The following is a 9,045-nucleotide window of genomic DNA, read 5'->3' as shown; positions in this document are numbered from 1 at the left end:
AGCGGCGGCCACCACTGCCTGCTCCTCAGGAAGCATGCCGCCCGCCTGCTGCTCCTCATGCTCCTCTCGCAGCACCGCCGCCGCCACCACCTCCTGCTGCAGGCCGCCGCCGCCGCGGAAGCCGTGGCCGCCGCCGCGGCGGGGCAGCATGCCGCAGGGGCAGCGGCGGCGCAGCAACAGCAGGAGATGGCCGGCGCGGCGGTGCCAAGAGACCAACATGAGCAGCAGCAGGCCGGCAGCATGCCTCCCGAGCAGCCCGCAGTGCCAGCCGCCACCCCCGCGCCTGAGGCGCCCCCTCAGGGCGACACGCCTCAGCAGCAACTGGAGGAGCAGCAGCAGCAGCAGGAGCAGGAGGAGGAGCAGCGGCGGCGGCACCACGAGCAGGAGCGGCACCGCGTGCTGGAGGAGCAGCAGCAGCGGCTGCAGGCGCTGCGCCAGAAGCAGCAGCGGCTGGCGGAGGCGGCGGCCGCCAGGCAGCAGCTGGTGGCGGCGGAGGCGGCTCGCATACGGCAGGCGGCGGCCGAGCAGCAGCAGCAGCAGCAGCAGCAGGCCTCTGAAGCAGCGCACGGCGCTGCCGACCCAGTTGTACCCGCCTCCGCTGGCGTGCTGCCGGCGCCGGACCTGCAGGCGCCACCCACCCAGCCGCCTCATCCCGCACAGGCGGAGCCACAAAAGCAGGCGGCGCAGGAGCAGGCTGCGGGCCAGCCAGCCCCGGGCCCAGCCCCAGCGCCGGTGCCCCAGCCTGCCCACGCATCGCAGCAGGCACAGCAGAAACAGCCACCGCAGCAGGCTCAGCAGGCCCAGCCGCCGCAGCAGCAGCACGCAGCCGAGGTGCAGGCCAGCCCCGGCGGCCTGCCGCTCCCTCAGGCCGATCCAGCGCTGCAGGCGCCGGCGCCACAGCAGGCACAGCACGCGCCCTCGCACCACGCGCCGCCGCCACAGCCGGCTGCGCAACAGCAGGAGGGGGCACCTGGGCCCCCGGGGGTGCAGCCTGCTGGCGCGCCCACCCCGCACGCGCCCACCCCGCAAGCGCCCACCCCGCACGCCACCCAGCGGCAGCAGCAGCAGCCTGTCCCGCAGCAGGCAGCTGTGCCCCCCAGTGGTGCTCCCGAGCTCCCAAAGCCGGCTCCCGATCGGGTGCCTGCACCTCAGCAGGCACACCAGGCACACCAGGCACACCAGCAGGCACCTGCCCCGCACTCTGGTTCCCCCGCGCCAGCCGGTGAGCCTGCGGCCGAGCCCGCCCTGCCCAAGCCTGCAGGAGAGCACCAGCAGCAGCCTCCTCCCCATCAGAGCGGCGACAGCACCCGCCCGGCAGCTGTGCCGCCGCCCACCGGCGACGCCGGGCTGCCCAGGCCCGCGGGAGAGCAGGCGGCGGCGGCGGCGCAGCCCCAGCCAGCCCACGCTGAGCGGCACCACTCGTCTATGGGCCGCAAGGCGGGCGGCATGGAGCAGGCTGGGGAGGGGCAGCACCCCCAGACGTGCACGGCGGAGCAGGCCGCCGCGGGCACCTGCGTGGCACCTCAGTGACCGGCCGACTGATATATATCTATATGTTGACGCATGCACCCGCCCGTGGCCCACTTTCCATCCATTCTTCCCGACACCTCAGCATGCCGCGCCTTGTGGTTGCTGATTATTTTTCTTAGTCTGCTGCCGTGATGCGATGCAAGCAAGCATGTTTATTGTTTATGCGTGTAATGCGCAACAGAATCAAGAATCGGGCCAACTGCGCGAGACCAGCTGGGTGCAAGCAAGCAGGGCTGGTCGGCTGCTGCCTGCACGCTGTGCAGCCTTCTGAGCCGGCGCCTGCTGCCAGCCAGCCTGCCCGGCCCTGGCCTGGCCTGCCTCACGAAACAGTAAAGGCAAACATCCAAGGCTCCAGCTCTCCCGTGGCGGGGGTCATGCAGCGGCCTCGCTCCCGCAGCTCCTGGCCGGGCGTCCCCACCAGCCACGGCTGCGGGTGGGGTGGGGCAGGCGGGCGAGGCAGGCGGGTGGGCTCAGCCAGGCTGCGGTTGAGCTCCAGGGCAGGCCAGCCGGCGACAGACGGCGGCAGGCAGGCCGAGGGCAGGGGCGCCAGGCTGGACAGGAATGAGCTCAGGGTGCGCTGCCAGAGGCTGAACAAGCTCTGCAGCTGCCCCCAGGCGCCTCCCAGGCCGCTCTCACCTGCATCACCACGCAGACCTCATACGCGCCGCCATCCCCGGCATCCCCTTCCTGCCTGCAGTCGCTGAGCTCGCCCTCCTCCCTCTTGAACCTGCAGGCATGCGTGCGGCCGTATGGGTGGGGGCCAACTTGAAGCGGCCTGCTCGCTCCCGCAGGCCACCAGTCGGCCGCCAGCCCGCGCCCTGTGCCGCCACCCGCGAACGCCGTGCAAGCACGCGCGAGCACCCAGCCGCTGCCTGGTGCGACAGCTGCCGGTGGGCAGCCAGCCGAGCAGGCAGGCAGGCAGGTAGGCAGGCAGGCCGCAGGGAAGGCGGGCAGGCACCCCACCCGGTCTCCTTGCCCTGCAGCGCCCACACCAGCGCGCGGTTGGGCGCGGCGCCGTGCCGCGCGAACAGCGCCTCCCACCAGGTCCGCGGCCGCAGCGTGGGGTGCAGCGCCTCATTCTCGTGCGATTTCAGGCTGATGCTCATGACGATGTGGCGCCTGGCCACCCTGACTAGCTCCGCCGCCACCTCGTCCGCCTGGCCGGGGAGTATGTGCTCCAGAACGTCGCCGCTAAACACCAGATCGAACTGCTTGTCTGCAGCGCAGGGGCGCATCCCGGCGGCAGCGGGGCGGTGGGTGGCGGCGGCGGGTAGCTTACCTGGCCTTGTCTGCAGGCATGCAGGGGCGCATCCCGTCGCGGGGCCGGCCGCCCGGCGGCAGCGGGGCGGAGGCTAGCGGCAGGCGGCTTAAGCTACTCCAGCGGCCCGTCACCGCCACCACCGCCATCCAGGGGTGTGCACTGGGTCTGTGCCCTGCCATCTCCCAGCATCCCGCTCCGGAGGATCCTTCCCAGCCTGGCAGCCGGGCTCTTCTTCTTGCCTTGGTACGGCAGGTTGGTGAGGCTGCACTGCTCCACCAGCCCCGCCTCCAGCAGGTCCCCGGCATCCCGCTCCAGCACCGCCTGGCTCAGCTCTATGCCCCAGGCGGCCTTGCCGCGCCGCCGCATCGCGCGCACGACCTGGCTGTTGCCTGCCGTGGCAGGGGGAGGGGTGGTTCTGGGTGTGTCAGGCGGCCGCGGGCAGGGCGGCAGGCAAGGGGTAGACAAAAAGGGCCACCCAAGCGGAGGGCCGACGCAGCAACGGTGGGGCAAAGGTCGGGGTTCCCGGCCTACCCACTTCGGCTTCCCACCTGTGCCTGCATCCAGCACCGAGTCGAACTCAACCTTTGCCACGACGTCCGCCACAAAGCGGCAGCCCCAGCAGCTGTTCTGGGCGTAGCTGTGGTTGCTCGCAGTCCACATCCTGTCGTACAAAGCCTGGTTGGAATTGGCGGCAGGCTTGAAGCCCGGCCGCCGCAGCGGGGCGACGGCTGCACTAGCATGCTTTTCCTTCTGCCGGGCATCATGTGCCACAGGGTCGTAAGCAAAGTCGATGCCAGGCGCCGCCGCCGCTGTGGCGCCTTGGCAGCTCCCACCGCCGCCGCCGTTGGCGGCGGAGCTAGTGAGCGCAGGCTGGCCTCCCGCCCGGCGAGCCAGGTGGTAAACCAGCAGCGACAGCGGCACCAGCAACAGCAGCAGCCGTGTGCGCCGGCCGGGAGGGTCCGAGGCACTCCTCATGTTGGGCGCCCCTCCGATCAGCTTGCTCTACACGCTCATGGGTGGAAGGCAGGCAGGCAGGGGATTGACATCGTTTGGTGCCGGCACGTGGCATGCTAAGTACGCCGACGTACCCACACGTTTTGAACGTTTGAACCAAACCAATACTTACGCGTCCATGGGGCCAGGATAAAGGTGGTGAGGTCGGGAGCGTCAGGGTGAGGACGGGAGCGGCCGGCATGCGCATGAGCGGGCGGCGGCGGCGGCAGCTGGCAGGCACAGCTGCAGAGGCGGGTGACGGCATGCGCCTTACATCCTGCTGGGCCGTACAACCAATGCCAGAACCAGTCATTGTCGGTTTAATGACAATAAGCGATGCAAAATGTGGAATGAAGAAGAACGTTTCAGGACAAGCTTGGAAGGAGTGTGGCTGGCGGCAGTGAGGGCAGCAGGACGGAGGGGTTTTCGATTTGACAGCAGGCACTTGCATGGGTCACTACACACTGCAGCACACTTGGGACGTCCTAGTTGCATACTAGGCGGATCCTACGCCTGGCTGACTGCCGCCCACAGCAGCCGGCACGTAGCCGACCCGCCAGCGCCGCCGCGCCAGCCTGCCCGCAGCTCGCACCGCGACGTCGACAGAACCACCGCTCGCTCGGCAGCTGCAGGCGGCCCGTGGCTGCCTCCGCCCCGCCCCGCCAGCTGGCTGCCGGTCAGCCCTTGAGGAAGCACCACTCGGCGTCGCTGTCCTTGCGCAGCAGCAGGTACACCTTGCGTGCCTTCTGCGCCGCCAGGACCAGCGCAGCAGGTAACTGTCGGTGGGGCCTTCGCTTTGCAACCAGCGCAACAGGTGGCTACATGCGACACGCCCACGCAGCAGACTCCCGGCAGCATCGCACGCACGCGCTCCACCAGGCAGGCAAGACGGACAGCGGCCCCACCTGGTTCACTTTGGCACGGCACTTTTGGGGGATGAGGCGGCCGTAGAGCCGGGGCAGGTGCAGGTGGTAGGCGGCGCCCGCCCCCACCGCCCACATCTCCAGGTGGCGCTCGCCAAACAGCACCCGCACCTGCGACGGCGGCGGCGGAGGTTAGAGAGGGCACACCCGCGCTGCGCTGCCGGCTGCTCAGGGCTGCTCAGCTCTGCTCGCCTGCTCGCACAGCAGCAGCGGTGTGGCTGATCCCCGCTGCCGCCACCGCAGACAGTGGCAGTGGAGGGCCAGGCGGAAGCTGGGCGGAAGCCGGGCGGGACAGGCAGGCCCACCTGCTCCAGCGGTACCGCCTCCTCCAGCTGGCACACGACGCACAGCTCAAAATCGTCGTCAATGAACTTGTATTGCTGCAACTCCCGCCTGTACAGCACAGTACAAGCAAGCAGTACAACACATGTGTGGGTCATGACTGAGGCGGGGGCAGGAGCCAGGTCCCGTCAGGGTTACAGACAGGCAGAGCCTCGGGCAGGCGGCATGGCGGCAGTCAAGAAGGCGAGCAGCCGTCAGGGCAGGCAAGCGGGGTGCACCTCGGGAGGTCTGGGGGCAGGTCAGACACATCGATGATGTTATCTGGCTTTGCAACAAAGGCCTGGACAGGGGGATGCCAGCGGGCAGGCAGGCATGGCTGTGCACGGGTGGGCATCGAGGGGCGGCCGAAAGGGCGGCACCCCGCTGCGGCACCAGCCACTAGCAGCAGAGGACGGCAAGCCGCGAGCCAACGGCAGGGCAGGAGAGGCGGCGTCACGCTGAGCAGACCAGAGCATGGCAGCGGCAGGGCGCAGAGGCCTTGTTCACCTTGGGCTGGGGGTCTTCATATGGCAGCCCCTCCTCTTCCAGAGCAGGCGCACCAGCAACGCCACCAACGCCAGCCGCCGCCGCTGCCACTGCGGCCGCCAGCCGGGTGCACATGCCCGCCTGGCCAACGCTGGCGGCGTCGCTGCTGGGAGCCTTGGTGGCGGCGCGGCTGCCGAGCAGCCGCTCCAGCAGGCGCTGCTGGGCAGCCTCCCAGACGGGCGCGTCCGCAAAGTTGAGCTGCTGCAGCGAGGCAGCGATTCTGTCTGCCGCCATGCGCATCCCGGGCAGGTCGCCTGTGGGGCAGAGGGCCAGAGAACAGCAGCGGCGAGCATCGGAGGTTGAGCGGCAGCCTTTGCCTGCCTGCCGGCACCGCCAAGCGGGTGGCTATCCATGCACTGGAAGCTCCATTCATGCATGCACCAACAGCAGCCTGTCAGCCGCACCGGTGCACCCGCAGGCAGGCAGGCAGGCAGGCACGGCAGGCGGGTTCCCCCGGTGCCGGCAGCCCACCTGCAGAGGGCCCCACGGTCAGCAGGCTGCCCCTCCCCGCCAGGTAAACCCCCGCCCCCGGCCAGCACAGGTGCTCATCGTCCAGCCAGGCATAGCCGCCTGTGATGGCGGTGGGGCGCTGCTGGGCCAGCTGACTCAGGACCGGGTCGGCGGCGGCGTTGTAGGCGCTGCCGCATGCCAGCCACACGAGCTGGGCGCTCAGGTGCCGCTCCCGCGCCCCCTCGGCAGGCCGCTGCGCGGCAAGCGGCGGCTGCGCGGCCGCGGCGCCGGCCGCGGCCCCTTCTGCTGCCGCCGCCGCCGCCGCCGCCGCCGCCGCCGCGACCGTGGCGGCCACGGCCTGCTGGAAGAGGGAGGGCCCAGCGGTCGGCCGCTGCGGCTGCTGGGCTGGCGCATAGGGCTTGAGGGTGAGCAGCCAGCTGGCGCCGGCAAACGCCTCTGGCGCCTCCCGCTGCGCCTGCTGCTGCTCCTCGGGACGCTCCTGCGCTGGTTCTGCCGCCGCCACCTCCCAGCCCTCCAGCACCGTCAGCCTGCCGGCCGCCGCCTGCTGCGTCAGGCGCCGCCACAGCGGCAGGTGCACGGAGCCCTGCCTGCGGCACAGCAGGCAGCAGGCGCGGCCACAACCTGTCAGGCCTCAGGGGCAGGCAGGCAGGCCAAGCACACGCGCCACAGACGGCCACCTCGTGGGCCGCCCACGAGGAGGAGCGGCTCCTCCGGGCTACGCCTGCAACCGACCTGCGGGCGCGTTGGCAGGCGCGGATGCGCTGCGCCGCGCTTTCCACCTGGCGGTACCCGTTCAGCTCCTTGGCGCCCCACCACCCCACCTCCGTGTCAAACGGCTGCGGCTTGAGGGGCCTGCGGGGACGGATGGAGGAGAGCGGGGCAAGGTTCCGGCAGTGCAGGGCGGTCTGGGATCAGGCCAGTGCAATGCAGCACAGGGCACAGGGCACAGTAACATAGCCCGCAAAACGACAGGTGCAGGTCCTGCCAGGCCAGGCTGAGCCGCACCTGCGGCACACGAGTGCCACGTCGGCGCCCCGCTCCGCCGCCCCGGCGGCCAGCAGCCCCGCAGCCATGCCGCCGCCCACCACCACCACGCGGCGCCCCTCCAGCTCAGCGTCGCGCAGCTGCACGGCGTCTGACGTGGCGATGCCAGCTGGCAGCCGCGCCTGCTGCTCCACACCCACACCCTGCTTTGCCTCCGCACGGCCAGAGGCGCCACAGGCGCCCTCCACGTCTGGCTCTGCAGGCACGCATGGGTCGGCTGGAGGCGTGCACGGCTGGGGAGGCTCCGCCAGCTGGCGCGCCCAGGCTGGCACGACGGCGCGGCGGTTGGCTGGCGTGTAGACGACGGCGCGGGCCGCCAGCAGCCGGCCGCTTGCCAGGTGCACCCGGCAGCCTGCAGGCGCCGGGAAGAGGGAGTCCATGGGGCAGTGTGGGAGGGGAGAGAGCGGGAGATCATGCAGAGCACTGATCTCAAGGAGCAGTTGGCAGCAGCAACAGATGCAGCAGGTTCTGCGGCTGCAGCGGCAAGGACGAGCGTGCCGGCAGGCAGCAGCGAGCGGGGCAGGCAGCAGCGGCCCACCTGCCCCCTCCACCGCCTCGATGCGAAGCACGGTGTCCCGCCGCGGCGTGCGCAGCGCCGGCGGCAGCCGGCCAATCACTTTGGCGTGGCAGAAGTCGAGGAAGAGTGGCAGGGAGGGCACCGGCGCAAAGCCTTTGACAACAGGCACCAGCTCCTGCGCACAGGGCGCAGCAGTAGCGCACTGTCACAGTGGGAGGCTGTGGTGGATGACAGCCATCGCCTGCCCCCCTGATGACTCGCCAAGAATGAGCCATGGCACAGTTGCGCTGGCTCTGCTTCTGCTGCACATGCCAGCGCCGCCGGCCGCACCTGCTGGCGCCCGTGCTTGACTGCATAGGCCTGCAGGGCCAGCGGGCTGGCATGCGGGTGCTGCGTGACGGGCGTGCGGAGCAGAGGAGAGCCCAGCCGCTCATGCCGTGCCGACCAGCGCGCCAGCCAGATTCCGGTGCTGTCCACCACCACGGTTCTCTGTAGGAGCCGCGAACAAAGTGTGGACTTAGGAAAGGTTGTGCGGCAGGGCGAGGCAGCGGCGTCGGGCGGCACCGTTGAACGACCAGCGACCGTGCTCAAAGGCAGGCATCACCTCGAGCAGCTTTTCCGGCAGCCTCGACACCACATGCAGGCCCGCAAGGCCCGCGCCCAGGACCACCAGCTCGCACTGCTCCTCCTCGAGGCCCTGCATCACGGTCAACAGAGGCAGCAGCAGGCGGGTAAGCTCGCTCTGTGCAAAATTGCAATCCAGCAGCTGGATGCAGGTGTTCGGGCCACCTGCAGCTGCGCCATTTGGGCGATCGATCGTGCACGAAAGAGGAGTAAGCACGGCAGCGCTCCGCAGCGCAGTGCAGTGACCCGCGGACTTGTATATATATATAAGGTTTGGCGGAGCCCCGAGCCGGGCAAGTGCAAGGAAGGCGAGGAGGCCAGCCCGACTTTCCAGCCCATCGGGCCGCCGCCGCCGCCGCACCGCTGCCGACACAGCGCGGGAGCAGGGCTTTGGGCCCACCCATCAGCCGTGCAGGGAGCCAGAGGAGCGCCCCACAAATCTTGCTGCAACTCCCCAGTTGCAGCTCTCGGCACCTGTGCCTGCTGCCTTTTTGCCGGTGCCAGCCAGCCTGTGTGTTGCCCTCAGTGTGCACGTGCAAGGGCAGGGTCACGCAGGCAGAAAACAATGCAGGTTGCCTGCTTCAGCTCGAAGTCTAGCATAAGACACCCTTCTAGCGGTTTGAGTTGCTGCCGCACCCAACCGTTCCTCCCCGTGACCCCAGCCCAGCAGTCCCGCGGGTGCAGGAAGCAAGCGAGGGCAGCAAGGGGTGGGGCCCAGCAGCGGGAGCCGCTTGCCCAGAGGGCGGGCGGGTGGGCAGGCTGGCTGGCTGGCTGCTGGGGTCACACGAGCCGGCCCAGGAAGCAACCTGCTGTCG

The 9,045-nt window shown here is 70.1% G+C and overlaps 3 protein-coding genes across 3 annotated transcripts in view; 1 reads left to right on the top strand and 2 right to left on the bottom strand.

Moving 5' to 3' along the window:
* CHLNCDRAFT_53517 (hypothetical protein) overlaps positions 1-1,530 on the top strand; it is a gene marked incomplete at both ends in the record, with an annotated part of 7,018 nt that extends 5,488 nt beyond the window's left edge. Inside the window, 2 exons of the mRNA XM_005845778.1 lie at positions 103-1,222; positions 1,262-1,530. Of these exons, the coding sequence (XP_005845840.1) occupies positions 103-1,222; positions 1,262-1,530 (1,389 nt within the window). The remainder of the gene's footprint in view (positions 1-102; positions 1,223-1,261) is intronic.
* A 319-nt stretch (positions 1,531-1,849) lies between these two features.
* On the bottom strand, positions 1,850-3,766 carry CHLNCDRAFT_136324 (hypothetical protein; the record flags this gene model as incomplete). The annotated part of the gene is made up of 5 exons (XM_005845671.1): positions 1,850-1,957; positions 2,167-2,257; positions 2,494-2,746; positions 2,923-3,180; positions 3,340-3,766. 5 exons carry the CDS (start codon positions 3,764-3,766, stop codon positions 1,850-1,852), a joined length of 1,137 nt encoding a protein of 378 aa, XP_005845733.1.
* A 695-nt stretch (positions 3,767-4,461) lies between these two features.
* CHLNCDRAFT_136323 (hypothetical protein) lies at positions 4,462-8,410 on the bottom strand (the record flags this gene model as incomplete). Its single annotated transcript, XM_005845670.1, has 12 exons — positions 4,462-4,530; positions 4,690-4,818; positions 5,013-5,100; positions 5,268-5,329; positions 5,536-5,828; positions 6,046-6,632; positions 6,778-6,897; positions 7,051-7,441; positions 7,628-7,781; positions 7,937-8,095; positions 8,211-8,303; positions 8,396-8,410. The coding sequence occupies 12 exons, from the start codon at positions 8,408-8,410 to the stop codon at positions 4,462-4,464; spliced, it is 2,160 nt and encodes a 719-aa protein (XP_005845732.1).
* Between the last annotated feature and the right edge of the window lie 635 nt (positions 8,411-9,045).

Source organism: Chlorella variabilis, assembly GCF_000147415.1.
Source record: "Chlorella variabilis unplaced genomic scaffold CHLNCscaffold_16, whole genome shotgun sequence".
Lineage (NCBI taxonomy): Eukaryota > Viridiplantae > Chlorophyta > Trebouxiophyceae > Chlorellales > Chlorellaceae > Chlorella > Chlorella variabilis.
This window is presented reverse-complemented; position numbering and strand designations above follow the sequence as displayed.